The sequence below is a fragment of the Euprymna scolopes genome, chromosome 35 (genome assembly GCF_053919585.1).
Source record: "Euprymna scolopes isolate OS-2025 chromosome 35, ASM5391958v1, whole genome shotgun sequence".
In the NCBI taxonomy this organism is placed as follows: domain Eukaryota; kingdom Metazoa; phylum Mollusca; class Cephalopoda; order Sepiida; family Sepiolidae; genus Euprymna; species Euprymna scolopes.
Window position 1 is genome coordinate 42,829,988 of NC_136516.1, and position 19,092 is coordinate 42,849,079.

The 19,092-nt window shown below is 33.0% G+C and overlaps 1 protein-coding gene across 2 annotated transcripts in view; it reads left to right on the forward strand.

Annotated features, from left to right (window-relative positions):
* LOC145259837 (failed axon connections homolog) overlaps positions 1-19,092 on the forward strand; it is a 54,516-nt gene that overhangs the window by 13,628 nt on the left and 21,796 nt on the right. For both annotated transcript variants that reach the window (XM_080117666.1, XM_080117665.1), the window contains exons 2-3: positions 10,188-10,314; positions 15,514-15,710. In XM_080117666.1, the coding sequence (XP_079973792.1) occupies positions 10,188-10,314; positions 15,514-15,710 (324 nt within the window). The remainder of the gene's footprint in view (positions 1-10,187; positions 10,315-15,513; positions 15,711-19,092) is intronic.

Sequence of the window (19,092 nt, forward strand, 5' to 3'; positions counted from 1 at the left end):
GTAAAATGTTTGTAGGTATGTATGAATTGACAAGGAATGAATGTTCGTAAATGTAACTTATCTTTTGGACGATGGATGTGGTAGGGGTAGGCCGGTCATCCTGCTGTCGGTGATGCGTGTCCTGGCTTGTAACTGGAAAGCGGGTGACTTCTTTCATCAGCAGCTAGCAGCCCGGCGTCTTCATCTTCTTTTTCCTCCTCCTCTCCAGTTCCCTAATATCCCTCGTTTTATAGTGGCAAACCGACTCTCAGTGACTGTGATATTTGATGTGTTTATTTTAGGCGCGGAGCTCTGCCATTGGTCGATAACTATTTTGTGGTTATCTCATTTTTTTTCTTCCCAAACGGAAGCGATGCGTGGAGCCATGTGCGAAAGACGATTTTTCATTTTGTCTCTCATGGTGGATACGTTAACATCCGGTTCGCTGCTAATTCTCATCATGTTCCCACAAGTCTTTGTTAATGTCCGTTTGTTGCTGCATGGTGTCAGAATTACTCACACACAAACACACAAACACACAAACACACACACACACACACACACATAGAAGGAAAAAAAGAGAGAGATACTATAATATTAAAATAAAAATTTTCCAATTTCGCATTCAAATATAAATGTTAATGACATAAAGTTTCTTTAAATAGCTCGGTAGTGCAATACTAGAGCTATAAATATCTTTATACCGCTTCACTGGTAACAGGCATTTATTTTTATACTCATCTCAAAAGATTTCAATTACGGCACAATCATACAATTGTTACAACTTTGCTGAAAATTTTGTATATAGTTCTTTGCATATATGTTTCTTTTTTTATTAATCTTAAACCAGTGGGGAATTCATCAGGTTTAAATCAAAACAAAATAATAAAAGTCATATCGACTTAGGAATAGTCTATTTCACAATATATATATGTGTGTGTGTGTGTGTGTGTGTGTGTGTGTATGTCAGAATGTGAGAGACTACATAATTATTTCCACAGCCAAAAATCGCCGTAGCTCACAAGAGCCATGACAGCGAACAAACCGGAAGTCCATGGCTCAAGTTTCGCCCTCATTTAGGCTCATCAGTTAGACATATCCGAACTCTGGATTCGAAACCCGAGCCTCTTGCATGCGAGGCGAGTACTCTGCCACATGAGCATACGCGTCACACACGAGAAAGTCTATTAACTAACACAGATCAAGCAAACCGCGGCGAAATTCGATATATATAAATATATATATATATATAGTAATTTATAAAATATATATGGCGATTAAGCTACACTGAATATTCTGCGTTTCATCCACTATAGGATTCGTCAGGCTTATGCACGAATTCTGTGGTTGCTTCTTGTTTTTATATATGTTGAGGATTTCTAGTTAGCCAATCAGCTTTCTAGTATCCACCGCGCCCCTTCCTATCAGCCAATGGGCATGCATTTTATCGAACAAAGGATCTGTTTTAGAACTAGGTTAGTGGTTTAAGGTAGATCTTTTCCTTCCTTTTTTATATATATATATATATATATATATATATATATATATATAAATATACCTATATTTAGTTATAGGTATATTTATATATATATAACTACTTCATTTATTCACATAAATTTAATATACGAAAGTACAGATTTATGTGTAAACTTTAAGTATTTACTTCAAAAGTGCTCAATACGTAGGTAGAGCTAGTTAGTAATTTATAAAATATATATGGCGATTAAGCTACACTGAATATTCCGCGTTTTATCCAACTTTGTGTTTTTGCGCCACGAAACAGATAATGTCAAGAGTGGGCGTTTTGACATGTGAAAAGAAGTAAATGATAAGATTAGTAATATTTTGGAATTTGGAATATAACTGTTTTGTCATCTCGCTTTCTCTTTCTCTCTCTCTCTCTCTCTCTCTCTCTCTCTCTATATATATATATATATATATATATATATATATATATATAGCCAGTAGAGTTTAGTTTCCTAGAAGTACATCCAATGAAACAACATGTGTCTACCAAAATAGTGCTCAATGAGTGAACAGAGCAGGTATATTAATTTTATTTATACAAACATTAATGGCTACATATGTGCATACATGTTTCTGTAATCACCCACGTTGGGGGATTACGTCTTCAGGCCAAGAACCACCTGGATGGTGGGTGGAGGTAGATTAAAAAGGCACCGGTCAGTACTTGGTTGACCATAGCTAAGGCTTATTAACTTACAGACTCTAAGACAAGAAAACTAAACTCTCAAGTACCCTATGCCATAAAAAGCCAAAAGTTAGGTTAGATGGGGGAAGGGGAAAAGAAAAAAGATGTTTATCATCTTCAAAGATCTCACTCATCCTTTTACCGTTTTTGTTTTTTGACTCCCACCCAGGTTGTATTTTTAACTTGATAAACGAAATAGAAAAATGTATTTTGGTGGAAATGTCACTTTTGAAGGTGGTTCTTGGCCTGAAGACGTAATCCCCCAACGTGGGTGATTACAGAAACATGTATGCACATATGTAGCCATTAATGTTTGTATAAATAAAATTAATATATATATATATATATATATATATATATATATATATATATATATATAAACAAAAAAAAACATCGTATTCCACATGGTAACCTGAAAAAACTGTATTCTAGGGCTACCGTACTCCGGGGTTCCGCTAATATATATATATATATATATATATATATATATATATATATATATATGTATAGGAATTAAGTTACGAACAGTTATTTATTTATTTTGTAATTATTGTTCATTTTTTATGTTTATTACACGGGTTTTGAGTTTGTCTCTCTTCAGATATTATTATAATTTTGAAAAGAGCATTGTAACTCTGGTAAAATATTATAGCTCTGAAAGAGGACTAAACTGAAGGAGGACTAAATCTGCTTATATATATATATATATATATATATATATATATATATATATATATATATATATATATATATATATTTCATAAGCTGAAAAGCTATAGCAAGCATCTATATGAGTACTTTAACCATAGTTCCTGATTTCAAAAGGCGAAAAATTAAAAGATACATCTACCTTACTTTTAATGCTAGGTTTATTTATGGTGTCTTTTACATTTAATAAAAACCCTTCACAATATTTGCTGATGAGGAAACCTTGTTTGTTAAAAAACTATATGTAATAATTATTGTCGGTAACTTGATGTTTACCACAATAAAAACACTGTTTTCCGAAACGATCGTACAAATAATTGATTTTGTTGTTGTTCCTTCTTATGAAACGGATTTTTAATTTAATTATAATTTGATTTTTAAATTATCAATCACATTACTAAATATTAAATTAGCTCTAGGATATTTACCTATCGAGCTTATTATATATCTAAATTACAACGAGCACTTTTTCTTTCCTGTATTTTAATTAAACTAGTAATTTTACTATTACATTAAAATACACTCTGCTCTTTATACTATTATTCTAATCTCCTTTAAATTTATATATATATATATATATACATATATATATATATATACATATATATATATATATATATATATATATATATATATATATATATATATATTAAATGAAGTTGATTAAAGATATCTTTAATAAATCAAACCTATCAATATAGTGGAAACTCTACACGGTTAAGAGGAGCAATGCATATAATAATGAGATTACATAAACAATGAAACCAAAAAGAAAGGCCGCGTTTTCATAATTAGAAATGATAGAAAATGACAGAGACCTGAAAAAATTGGAATGATTAAAAAAAAAACTTGATTGCTCATTATGATAACCAATTTATGTTAATATTACACGTTTTTAGTTTGTCTCTCTTAAGATAGTTTTTATTTTGGAAAGTTTTATAGTTTTGGAAAGAACATTGTTACTTAGAAAAAATCTTATGGCTCTGAAATTGAAAATCTAGTAAAACAAAGTAAAGACTGTAAATTAGCAGCAAAAGCCCCGCCAGTAAAAGTATTCAAAAACTCCTAACGATTTATAGGAAAAGACCAGATAAAAATACTAACGCAAATTGATCACACCGCCGAATTTACGTTCGCAAGAAAGATGCGTTCAGTATCCGATGAGATTTTTTTTTTTTTTTTTTTACACAGGAATCACCATTTATCAAGGCCAGGAGGCCACTTGAGGATAAGGGTTAATGGGTATACATTAGTCAATGTGATTATAGCGTAGTAAACGTAAGTAGTGGGAATTTTATAAATTGGATTACTTAGGGGACGGTTCATCTTGATGAACCGTCCCCTAAGTAATCCAATTTATAAAATTTACGTTGAGGACAATCAGATTGTAGTCAGTTGGAAAGCAGGTAATCGGAAGAGAGTTCAACAGACGTGCAGTTCTAAGAAATAAGCTTTGTTCATGGAATCTACATTTAAGTTTAGGCACAGATAAAGAGTGTGGGAAATTATTGATAGTGGTTTTGGCTAGATGACTGTTTATCGTGAAAGTTTAGCGAGAGGGGCCATAGATTGGAGCTCAGCTGAGCACTTTCCATGAAAATAACGATAAAGCAGAGACAGACTGGCAAAGTCTCTTCTGGATATTACCAAGTAATAAAAAAGTGACTAAAGATAGTACAACATGTAAAACATATAAGGCCGGCGATAAAGTTTTTTCATGAACTATCAAGCAGAAAATTGTTTTGGAGGGGACGGTATAGTTTCAAAATGAATTGGAACAAGTGAAGCATGCGTGGTCCCCCGTGAATGCACAGTGAACGAGGAATTAAAAAAATGACTAAGTTCAGCATTTGCACCCTCCGCCACATTTAGCCCCAAAAGTCTCCAGGGGACGTGAAATCCTGGTGAAAATGAACAAACGGTGCAGTTTTAGGCCTTAACATATGTAAATTTGAGTTCTGCATCATGCGAAACTGCTAAATAGACATCGCAGAAAATTTTGGACAAATATGGTAAAATAATCCCAAAAATATAGTGTTTTTTATTAACCCTAAAAGAGCCCTGGGGCACACTCAAGATTTATTGCAAAGTATAGAAAAACACAATTATATATAAATCAGTTAGTTACAACTTTTCAGAAAGTTTTATAAAAAATCCAAGGCATCAATTTTTTTTAATAAGCACAAAAGTGTCAATTTTAATCCGAAAGGAAGCGACCGGAGTTTTCCCGGAAAATCCGTTCTGTTAATTTTTTACTCATATCATGTTTAATGTTTGTGCAAAAGTTCATAAAATTCCAAGGCGTAGTTATTGAGAAAAGTGCAGGCAAACGAACGGACGAATGGACAAGGGTGAATTTACAGGTCCACCTTCCGTTTGTCGGGAGATCAAAAATAATGAAGATAATACAGAGTATAAAACATAAGGACGGCGATAAAGTTCTTTTCAGTTATCAGGCAGGAAATTGTTTTGGGGAGGACGGTATAGTCTCAAAATGAATTGGAAAAATGGTTTTATATAATAATGTAACAAAGTACATATAAGCGTGTGGGAAAATATCAGCAGCAGCGAAGGGTGACTGGCTTACAAAGAAGTTAGCATGAGCAGTAGGAGCCGAGCATGCAAATTAGGAAGTGTGCGCGAGAAGAAAAAGGAAAAAGGAGAAAAAATGCACAAACATGGTCGGAGGTCAAAGAAAATGGGCATGTAAAGTTGAGAACGAGAATGGGCCGGCTGTGGCCGGCATGCACTCGAAGGAAGGACAAACACGAACCAAGCTAGATAGACATGTGACAGTTAGAGATTTTTAAGTGATTTCGAGACGAGTAATAAATGCGGATTTTTATTCTATTTTATTTACTTTTTTTTCAGTTTGTTTTTATGAATTACTAAAGTAAAGTATAACGTTACGTAACGTTACAATAAACGCAAAGACATTTTTCCGTAATAGCCATATAAATTAACTGAGACTCCGTTACAGGGAAACAGTGGAAAACAATATGGAATTACCAATGGAAGTGTTATGCGGCATTTTCCAGATTAAAAAGTCACATAGACAAGGAAATACCGATGGCGCTAACGTCAACTCCAAGAAATACGAATTCTCCAGAAACTAAAAATACACCATTTTAAACTCTAGGGGGAGGGGGAAGGAAAAAAGGAGTGAATATTTCTGTCCAAAATCAAAAGAAAACAAAATGTTGAAATCAAAATTCTAGGGAAGAATTTAGCCCTGTAGAAGGTATTATAATGAAACAGACTAGCACCTATGTAATACTAACAATGGTTAGCTAATCGTGAGAGGTTCCGACGAAAAAAAGATAGAAAAGGAAGAGTTTCGCACGCAGAAGGAAAAGAAGCAAAGACATTCACGTGCGTTGTCGGCGAAATACTTTTTCGTACTTTCTGATGATCTCTACAGACCAGTCAATCAATCGATTTGATTCAAAAGTTGGGCGATTTCCCCGATTTTGAGGACAATAAAAAATATGGAAGTATGAAAAATTCGTTGATCATCATTACAATCCCGGGCAACGTCGAGTCTCCCTTAATATATATATATATATATATATATATATACATACATATATATATATATATATATATATATATATATATATATATATATATATAGAGAGAGAGAGAGAGAGAGAGAGAGAGAGAGAGAGAGACTCGCTGTTTGTTTATAAATAAGCACTATAAAAGTGGCGTCGGATGTTTATTTAAAATAGACTATATATATATTACAGAAAGTTTTTAGATAAAACAAGTCATTGGTACCGTCGGTTCCAAACCCAATAATTAGGACCGTTTTAGATACCCATATCAAGCTCTCATCAGCCAATACTCATCTGCGCCTGGAGATGAGTATTGGCTGACAAGAGCTTGCTATGGGTATCTAAAACGGTCCTAATTACCGGGTTTGAAACCGACGGTACCAATGACTTGTCTCATCTATAAACTTTCTGTAAAAAAATGTATATGTATGTATATATATTGTTGTGTCTGCACAAATAATTAACAAGAACACGGAAAGTAAAGGTATAACAATAATATATTAGGAAGAAAAGTTATATACATACTTACATGTCTTCAGATATACTTCAGTTGGAGATATTCCGGCAGGTGGTGTGTTGAATGTCTTACTGGAGGCAATATAGGCGTCTTGCCTATTTGGCGGTCGGTTGCCGAACTCTCCCGGTATTGGTGATTGATATCTTTATATATCTCACTCACCCGCCTATTTTAATTAGTGGGTGTCTCCACAACATACATACATACATACATACATACATATATATATATATATATATATATATATATATATATATATATATATATATATAAATATATATATATATATACGCTCTTATTTTCGGATTTTTCTTTTGATTGAGCACTTTGCTGGATTTCTTTTTCCAAAAAAAATAATTATATATATATATATATATATATATATATATATATATATATATATATATATATATATGTCTGTATATATATATACTAGCATGGGTACCCGGCGTTGCCAGGGTTGACATGAAGTTCCGTTTGAAACACATCTGCTATACTAATCATTTTCATCATGGGTAATGTGGAAACCCCACAACAATTTTAAAAATAAAAGAACGGATAAAAACATGTAAATGTAATCGCCCCCCCCCAAAAGAAGTATCTGATACCCTCTCCAGATATTTCGGCAGAAGGGATCACTGTCCTAAGAAAACTCACGATTTTGTGTACCTAAAAAAATAACGTTTATAAATATTACTGTGTGCATTTATTTTTTATTTTGGTAAATGTGTAGTTTAGCGGCATAAATTATTTGCAAATATAAAAACTATTTCTATATAAAACACATTGTTAGACCCAAAGGTTGAAATAAAACCATAAAAAAATTCATTTTTATTATTTTTTTATAATTTATATTTATTATTCGAGGCCGCTATATTGCTTTTAAAATTTGGCCTTTCTAAGGTTTGGCAGATTGGCCTTTTTAAGCTCTTTCATGAACTATGTTTTTGGCCGCCATGTTTTTTTTTAATGAAAGAGCGTAAAAAGACCAAATTTGGCTTTTAAAAAGCCAAACTGCCAAATATAAAAAGGCCAAATTTTAAACGTGTAAGGCGTGCACATTAAGTCTAATAAAAAATGATAAAAAACATAAAAATGAATTTTTTTTTGTTTTATTTCAGCCTTTAAGTCTAATAATGTTTTATATAAAAATAAATAGTTTTTATATTTTTTTTTGTCTGTCAAATAATTTACGCCGCTAAACTACACATTTACCTTTATTTTTTGTAAGGACACTTCTTTTACTGACTTTTTTTTTGTAAATAAAGGAAATTTTAGATTTACTTTTTTAGGGAGGGGGGTGGCTTTTCGATTTGCTTTTTATTTGTCGTTTTATGTTTCTAATGCAATACCCCCCCCCAAAAAAAAATAAAATTGAATTTGTCATATTTTCGGCTTTGTTTTGTTTAATAAATTGTTAGGTGAAAGTAGAGAATGGTTTCACAAAAAATAATTAAATTTATCGTTATTTTATGTTTCCAATGTAATTCCGCCCCCCCCCCACCAGAAAAAAAAAACAAATTGTATTTGTCAGATTTTGCCATCTCCCTCAATCGTCAAACTTGAAAAAATGCTAGAGGTGACATGTCTCGTTGAACGCTTGGTGGACAAAAAGTGGGTGCTCATTTTACGTTAAATTTCTATAGAAAAGTGATCACCCACTCTAACATGTTATTTTTTTTTTTTCAAAATTTCTTCTCATAATATTTATAAAGGTTGTTTAAATGTATTAGGCTGAAAAAAAGTAGATCTCAATTTTTTAAAGGTTAAACACCGCTGGGTCACGTCCTATAATTAGAAAATTAAGTTTGTAATCGACGAAATTAACGCGAAAAAAGAAACAAAAAAGTGTACATTGTGGAATTTAGAGGGGGGCATTAGATCTTCATTTTTTTTAGGTATTAAACGACGTATGAAGCAATGTTGAAATCGTAATCTGTTTCAACCATTTCTGAGACTGACTTCATATCCCCCACCCCACTGTTAAAAATATACATGCAATAAAGTAATATTTAAAACGTAAAATGTTTCAGCCATTTCCGGGACTGACTTAATATCCCCCCACCCCACTGTTAAAAATATACATGAAATAATGTAATGTTTAAATCTTTAAAGGTTTCAGCAATTTCCGGGACTTAATTCATATCCACTACCCTACTGTTTAAAATATGCATGTAATAAAGTAATGTTTAAATCGTAAATGGTTTTAGCCATTTCCGATTTCATATCCTCTACCTCACTATTAAAAATATACCTGGAATAATGTAATGTTTAAATCGTAAACTGTTTCAACTATTTCCGGGACTGAATTCATATCTCCCACACCACTGTTAAAAATATACATGAAATCTAGTAATGTTTAAATCGTAAACTGTTTCAGCAGGTTTTCGAAATTGATACATATAAACATTAACACGATTAGGGATTAAACAACGATTATTTCAACATGAACGTTAAAGTGTAGTATCTGTGTCAGTATTTCTGTGATGTTAATTCCCCCCCCTTAAAAAGAGTTTTTGCAATTACTGCCATAAGGACATTACAGACCAAAATATAAACTCAACATACTTGATCTATTTATATGATTTTTGGAATGTTAAAAATAAGCCTCTAGCATGCACGTTGTCCATTTACTTGACTTTTAGAATCAACAGTTGATCCACGTGATTTAAAATTTTACGTTCCTGCTTGCACAAAACCAGCCAGTTCACCCACTTAGAATTAATTGTTTTGGATAATTTTTACATATAATTCATGCGAGAGAATGCTCTTTCCAACGGTACCTCTGAGAAAAGTTTTAGGCAGACATACATACATACATACATACATACATACATACATACATACATTACCACTGTTATTAAACAAATAAGCATATCTTAGCATGGAATTTTTAGCAACTACGTGCATTTTGGTTTTCCATTTTTATTTTAACAAAATAAAAAATCGAATAATATAAGGTTTACGAATATGATGGTGGATATATTGATACACAATTGTAAATATAAAATAATATATACACTATAATTTCCAATTAGGTGAGTAAAGTGCATTCAGTCGTATGGCAATATAGGTATGACTGACCCTCTCCATTTCTTATCGCTCTAAATACCTATGTTGCTGGCAGGGATACCCGAAAATATTACATGGATCCCCAAATGAAGGAGACATCATCACACTACATACTAAATGAATAAAATATTTTTCTCTTTAGGAAAAAGGAGTATCCGAAAGATGTGGTTATTTTATTCCAAGCACCTCGGACTCCAGAAGTACCTAACCTATCTCCATTTGCAATTAAATTGGAAACGTACCTGCGGATGGCAAATATACCTTATCAAGTAAGTCAGAGGTTTATTTCTTTGTTGTCACTTTTTGGCAGGGTGGGCCAAAACAAGGGTCCTATTTTTAAAAATTCATAAATTCATGTAAGTTTTAAGAAGTGTTTTTCGGCCAAAATTTGTTTTGTTTATTTCAAAAAAATCCCGGAAGGGTCAGTCTACACACACATAAAGTTTGGTGAGTTTAACTTTTATTTTGTGGAAGTTATTGCAGGGTGTCACGATTACTACCAGTCGAACGATTCGAACCCCGTATCACGAGACATCTCTGGCTCGATTAGCGGAGACCTAATCAATTCGGCTACCATTAACCGCTTGAAATAACGTCGAAGTTTAAACATCTTAATTTTAAGTGTTCATTTATATATATATATATATATATATATATATATATATATATATATATATATATATATATATATATATATATATATTTATATAATAAATGATTATTTTAGAAATATTGTAAATTTCAATGTATACCATTTTAACGGTTTGAGACTTATCATAAAAACTGAATCACCGTTAATTTCGAGTAAAGCTCAATGTATCTATTTTATACATATGATGATTGCAACGTCTTGTCAGACGAGTGCCACTCCCTCAGACATTTAAATCCATGAGCCCAAATGCCTGAGGGAGTATCTATACAAATATGATGTTACGGAGTCTTAGCTTTGTACGACAGCTAAGTCTCTCTCTCGGTTCAAAATGTTGAGATCCAGCAACAAGCAAGAGCAAGATAGCCAGCAACAAATTAAACTGCAGACCAGCTTAATGCAGGTAATGGTCTTCCGCTTTATGGTTTTTTAAATCAGAGATTTGCTTCTCCTTGAAAGGTGGCCTTCACCACAGCTTACGGGAGCCCTCTCCACCCCAATACACATATACACACACACACGGTGCTAGTTGGCCGTTGACCCAGAAAAAGAGTTCATTCGCCCTTTGGAAGGTCTTGTTTTTAATCCTTCAGGGAGACTAGCCGCCCTCCTCACCAAACAAGTCTGGTGGGGGAACCAGTTTAGTCGCCGGTGACCAGACCATGAGGCAGGTAGTACTGGGTTACATGGTACCAGTAGCATATGACATGACCTGACACATACATATATGTATACATATATATATATATATATATATATATACATATATATATACATATACATATACATATATATATACATATATATATACATATATATACATACATATATATACATATATATACATACATATATATATACACATATATATATACATACATATATATACATATATATACATACATATATATACATATATATACATATATATATACACATATATATACACATATATATACACATATATATACATATATATACACATATATATACATATATATACACATGTATATACATATATATACACATGTATATACATATATATACATATATATACACATAATATACACATATATATACACATATATATACATATATATACGTATATATGCATATATATATATATACGTATATATATGCATATATATACATATATATATATAAATATATATATAAATACATATATATAAATACATATATATACATATATATATAAATATATATATATATAAATATATATAAACATATATAGATACATATATATGTATATATATATATTACATATATATATGTATATTACATATATATATATGCATATATACATATATATATACATATATATACATATATATATATACATATATAGATTTACATATATATATATATACATATATATATATACATATGTATATATATACATATATATACATATATGTACATACATATATATATATATATATACATATATGGGATAAAAATGGGATAAAAATGAGTTGCAGTCCTTCATGAAAATCTAGATATCTCCCATTTTTGTGTAATTTTTAAAATAAGTATTAGACATTAATTATTAAATATTAGTGAAGGGATGGAGATTTTGTCCTGGCGTAAAATATGCTTAAATATGATATTTTAATTCGTCCAGATTTCGTATATATCATTATAGAGCCGTGATTTCAAAAGTAAAAAAGAAAAACTATTTAGGTGCCATCAGCTAGAATCGAAACCGAAACTGTAGCATTCAAAGCTGGTGATGTTACCACTGTACCAACGTGACATGCATATGAACTGATTAAAAATGAAAAATTAAAAATAAACTAAGATGAATATACAAAATGTTTAAGCATTCTTTTCAATTTTGACTAATTTTTGACCCCTTAAAAACAATTTTAACTGGCTAAAGACCCATGAAAGAACAGCCTATAAAAAAATCCAATCATTTACGGCACCTAACGCCGCTTTGCGATTTTTAGTTTTGGAGGAGATAGAGCTTGAAAATATGGAGACAGACTGACAGACAGACAGACATATAGCCGTTATGTCCCAGTGACATATGGCCGAGTGGTCCTAGATGTTGTATCAAAGTTTACAGTTACCCAAAGGTGCTGAGTTCAATCCTAAACGAAGGCAGTAAAAAGTAACATTCAAAACAGAGAATCAGCAGCTATGTCTCAGAGCCTAGCTGCAATCCGAACACGGTACCCTCGTAATGAAAATAAAGGGTTGACTTCGAGACTCCTAACAAACGGTTACAAACACCTGATGAAGGCCGGAGGGCAAAACGGCCGAAACGTTGTGACGATAATAACCAAGATGAGGAAGTCAGTCCGACAATCTCAATCAATGAAAACACCTCATCTCAAAAATACAGACTATTACTATATAGCCGTTTATATATTAGATTTGCCAAATTTCAATTTCTTTAAAGAGATGTTTTCTTTTAGGTGGGGGGGGATAATAGGGTCATAACTCCCCATTTGAAAATTGAAATATTTCAGATTTACATCCAATTTTATCCTTAGTAACGTAATTAATATGTTTTTGTTAATATGAGATCCACCTTCTCAAGCTTTACCTTCTTACCGTTTGGGAGGAGGTTTGTTTATTGAAAATCGCCTGAGGCGGTCCTAATGGGAAATGCTGAAATAAAGGCTGAGCCTCGTCCAAATATCACAGATGAAATCGCTTATGAAATCTATATTTGATACAAATAAACTCTGATTTATGCTTGACCTGTCCACCAGGTTTCAGGCAGGAACGTCCAACAGTCTTTGTTTTATCACTGTTCAATGATAAGAATACCCGGATGTGACATAGAAAATTGCCAAAAACTGTCATAGGGATGGATTTGATAGAAAAAAAAAAAAAGGATAAATGAAGAACTGGGCAACGGAAAATTAATTTGGAAGTTAATTTCTACAAAGCAATCAACATATCTTAGTATATGAAACGGGCTTTAAACTGAAAATAGCGGGGGGGGGATGATGATGATGATGATGATGATGATGATGATGATGATGATGATGATGATGGGAGAAGGCAAAGGTATGCGTATTTGTATATCTATTTCTATATATAGGATGCACTCATGAATTTTGGGATGGGAACACATCCTATCAGCGTAAGGGTGGATAATGTGAACTATATTTAGTTTAATTTAGTTTTATGCAAAGCACAGAGCAAAGCAGGTAAAAATAAAAGGTGGAAGTCACTTGCAAAAATTCAGATACATTCGAATTTGGAAAAATTTTAACAATAGGAATTAGATATTAATTAATAAATATTCCCCAAATTTCAATTCTTTTGAAAGGTTTTAGAGGACATAACCCACTTGAAAATGCAAATATTTCAGATTTGCATTGAAGTAGATCCAAAGTCATTCGATACCGATTAAGCAAGATTCCTCGAATTTCAATTTCTTCTTAAGACCCCTTAAATCGTAGATATTTTCTAGAATCCAAATCGGATTTTGATAAAAACTGGAATAAGGATTCTAGACAAAAGGTTTGCCCAGATTTAATATGCCTCTGAGGTCAGTCTTTCAAGCTTATGTTACAAGCTTCTGGGTTTGACCTTTACCCCTGATCTGAAATGGAACACGTACATCAAGTCTGTTGCCAAGGTCGCTGGGAAAATGGTGGGATCCTTCTACCGCTCCAGTAGATATCTCACTACTGATGCAATTCTCTATCTGTATAAAGCGAAGTACGTCAAAGGATGGAGTACTGCTGCCACATCTGGGCAGGAGCTGCTAAAAACAACCTACCCTGTCTTGACAGAGTACAAAATAGACTTCGTGGCTTAGTGCGGCATGCCCTTTTCTCTTCCCTGCAGCCTCTCTCCCACAGAAGAGACGTTGCGAGCCTGTCTTTGTTTTATCGTTATTTCCATGGCAAGTGGTCGTCCGAGCTCAAATCTCTGGTCTCCCCTCGCCAATCTTTCACGAAAAACACCCGTCTATCTGAAATCACTGTCAGTAATTTTCCCCACTCTTTATCTGTGCCTAAATCAAAACATAGATTCCATGAACAAAGCTTTTTTCTTAGAAGTGCACGCTTGTGGAACTCTCTTCCGTTTGCCTGTTTCCCACCTGACTATAACTTAGATGTCTTTAAGTCCAACATAAACAAATTCCTGATGAATCGCCCCCTTAAGTAAAACACTTTATCAAATCTCCATTACTAACGATTACTGTACACACAATGACCCTTATCCCCGAGTGGCTTCCGGGCCTTGATAAGTGGTGACCCCCATGTAAAAAAAAAAGAAACAACTATCATATCATTCTCATATCATTTCTCTCCATGCAACGCATGTCCTCAACCATTACTAGTCAGGTTTCACCTCAATACATTATCGTACTACGTACATATTCCTGATAGATTTTTTGTAAAATGTTTTTGACTCCTAATGGGGATATGTGACAAATGGATTCGCCAATCATTTTTATAACTGCCGGCTGTGTTAAACAACCAATGAAAACCTTTCAAAACTATGATAAAAATTGTTGAATTTTGGATTCAATCAGTTTGCCGTTAACTACGCCACGGATTGCATTTGATTATTGGCCGCCATCTTGGTTACTGCCAATTACTGATCTGAACTACGCCGCCATCTTTGTTACTGCCAACTGCATTTGATTATTGGCCGCCATCTTGGTTACTGCCAATTACTGATCTGAACTACGCCGCCATCTTTGTTACTGCCAACTGCATTTGATTATTGGCTGCCATTTTGGTTACTGCCAATTACTGATCTGAACTACGCCGCCATCTTTGTTACTGCCATCCATATCTGCTATATTCTTGTAATTATTTTTCAGAACGAATATTGTCTGAAAATGTCGCCAAAGAATAAAACTCCTTGGATAATGTATAACGAGGAAGTGTACAGTGACTCTCAGTTTATTATCGAGTTCCTTAATGAAGAATTCGATGTTGACCTGAGCAAGCATTTGACTCTGAGGGAAAAGGCGATCGCTCATTCCATGCGTAAAATGACTGAGGAAAGCCTTTACTGGTAAGTTAATGTTTTATTTCATTTTCAAAGAAGTTAGGCCAACATTTACCGGAAGTTATGTCATGGGAGCAAGTAGATAACATTTGAAGATAGGTAACAAAGCAGTATGTAACAAAGCAGCCGTTTATTCTATGCATAAAATGATTGAAGAAAGCTTTTACTGATAGGTTAATGCATTTCTTCATTTTTCAAGAAATTAGGCTAACGTGTACCAGCAGTTACGTCATGGGAAGTACATAACATCTGAAGACACGTAGCAAAGTTGTTGCTTATTTCATACATAAAAACGAACAAAGAAAATCTCTACTAGTATGCCATTGTCATTCCTCATTAATTTTTTTTTTTACTTGGGAGTCACCACTTATCAAGGCTCGAAGGCCACTCGAGGATAAGGGTTAATGAATGTAAGGCGGTAGTATAGTAATCGTTAATGGTGTAAATTGGGTAGAATTTGATTATTTATGGGAACGACTCAACAAAAATTTGTTTACATTGGATTTGAAGGCTACGATGTTGTATTTAACTGGGAAGCAGGCTAGCGGAACAGTGTTCAACAGGTGGGTAGTTCTGGGAAAGAATCTTTGTTCATGGAATCTGTGTTTAGATTTAGGTACAGATAGAGAGTGGAGAAATCATATATAGTGGTTGTAGCTAGTCGAGTGTTTTGTGTAAATTTGGCAAGGGAGGACCATAAATTGGAATTTAGTCGTTTGTTTAAAGAAAATTTACTGAACTAGAATACTACCCATAAAAAATTATGAGATTATTTATATATTATATATTATTTAAATAAACACGTATTTGTGACTATGGTATATACATAGAATCTATTTTTTAAAATGATGTAACATTTGAAGACATATAATAAAGTGATCACTCATTCTATGCGTAATGTATAGGATATATACATACGGTCACTTTTTTCTTTCCTTTTTATTTCAGTTACTGTTTCTTCTCTGCTCTTACTTTTCTTCTCCCTTTCTTTTACCATCCCTCTCTCTCTCTCTTTCTCTCTCTCTCTCTATCACTCACTCACTTTGTTCCTTCTTTTCTTATCCCTCTCTCTTTCTCTATCTCTCTCTCTTTTTCTCTCTCTCTTATCCCTCTCTCTTTCTCTATCTCTCTCTCTCTCTCTCTTATCCCTCTCTCTTTCTCTGTCTCTCTCTCTCTGTCTTTTAAAATTGAAATAGTTACAAACAAAAGGAAATATCGCTACAGGCAATACTACTATTCATTCCTCATAGTTGTGTAAGGATTTGAGTAACGACTGATGTCCGAATTTGTGATGGTGATTGGAGCATAGGTGGGAACTCTTCTCCCTTACAAGATAAACAAAACAAAACAAACAAAAAAAAAAAATATCAACTCGTGAACAAATTCTAAAACTCAAAATAATAAATTGTATTTAACCAGAAGTAGTTTATTTTTATATATGAAAGATGTGTAATTGGTATCCAATTCCGTATGTTCGTGATCTCTCATGAACATGAAATTGATAAGATTAAAGTTCATGAATAGAGTGGGGAAATGTGCATTTTTATAAGACGAAAGACCAGAATTATGATCCAAGTGAAAGAAATAATAATATATCTGTAATCGTAAGGGTTTTAACTGGAAATCTTTTGTGACTGAGGAAATCTTTGTGACTGAGGAAATCTTTCACGACTGGGAAATTGTTATTGCCAACATATTTTATAAAGTATCTGTGCCTTATTCTAAACTCAGATTCCATGAACAAAGTTTCTTTCTGGAACTACCCATATGTGGAACACTGTTTCACTGGACTGCTTCCTAGCCAATTACAATATGGAAGCCTTCAAGTCCAATGTAAACAAGTTCTTGTTGATCCGTCCCCTTAAAATAATCCAAATTCTACCCAATCTACACGATTAACGCTTACTAAACTACCACCTTACATTCGTTAACCTTTATCCTCAAGTGGCCTTCGGGCCTTGATAAGTGGTGACTCCATTGTAAGCACGGCAAATGAAGATATTCCAGGAAGGTAAGAGTTTTGCGAGGAAAAATATTCATTTTTTTGTTTTTTGTATGAGCTTTATTGGTAAAGGATTGAGCAATTTTTCCGTTGCAGTTTGCTTGGTATATTTTGTGTTGCAGTTTTACATTTTTAAAACGGAGTCAGACATGTGTGATAATCACGGGCAGCGGCGGAGTAACTTGCGGAAACCTTGTCTAGAACTGATTTGTTTATGGTGCGTCAGGTCTTTTATATTGATTTTCTAGAATGTTCCGGCCTGTTCACTGTCTGTATGCGTGAATAAACAAAAATATAGTCCCACGGATTTGTGTGTGTGAAAAGATTGCTTCACAATCACAATTGATAGAGTTGCGTGGGCGAACGGTGACAAAACCAAATTGTTCCTGAAATGAATAAATTCTGGCCGAAAACATTTTTCTGATTATGTGACGATCGATTTGATATAGCTGGTTATTACAGTTGGAAAGAAAAAGAGAAAAAAGAAAATAAGCAGAGAGGGATAGCGAACAGAAAGAGGTTAATTTTCGATTTAAAAAAAAAATTTTTTTCACTACTTTTGCATATTTGACTGGCTTTGCAAACTCACTTTTTCCTGATTCAAGCTATTTTACATTAACTTAATGTTTAACTGCTTACATTAACTCAACGGGTCAGATTTTTATTTATTTATTTTTTTAAGTTTATTCAGAAAAATAAATATTGTTTTATATCTATGTCTTATTATGAGTTTTTACTAATTATGTACAACAAAGTAAGGCACGATAAATGTACAACACATATTTCTGTTGATTTTCTACTTGTGTGATATTTAGACACGTCATTCGAGCAACCTGGGATTTAACAACAAAAAACAACCGATTGTAATTTAGACAGACTAGTACGCTATTTGTTTTCCTCTAAAATCATCTTTGTAAAAAATAAACTAGCTTTTGTGTGTTTGTTTGTTTGTTTGTTTGTTTGTTTGTTTTTCGTTTGTTTGTTAGTTTTCTGGGATTTTTTTTTTTCAGACTGACTGGTCGAGATTTTGGGAGAATGAAATAATTTGTTGATATATTTACTTTTCATTGTCTTTTTTTTTTTGTAAATATTTACTATTAAAAAAACATTATCTGGATTTAAAAAAATTATGAGTTTAAACAAGTAAACAAACTTGTTTTTCTTCTTATGTTTAACTGGCTATAGTCAACTAACGTACTTCCTAACTTCCGGTGTGTTAGCTACCGGAAGTGGTGAAAGGTTTCACTTTTATTGTTCCTATTTACTTGCCTCCCCACGAGGAAAGAGTTAGACACAAGATCGGTTTTTAATGTGGGGAAAATCCAACTATCCAAAAAGAGGCACTCTGGATAGAAACAAAAATAAAAATTGTCTCAGTCGTGAAGG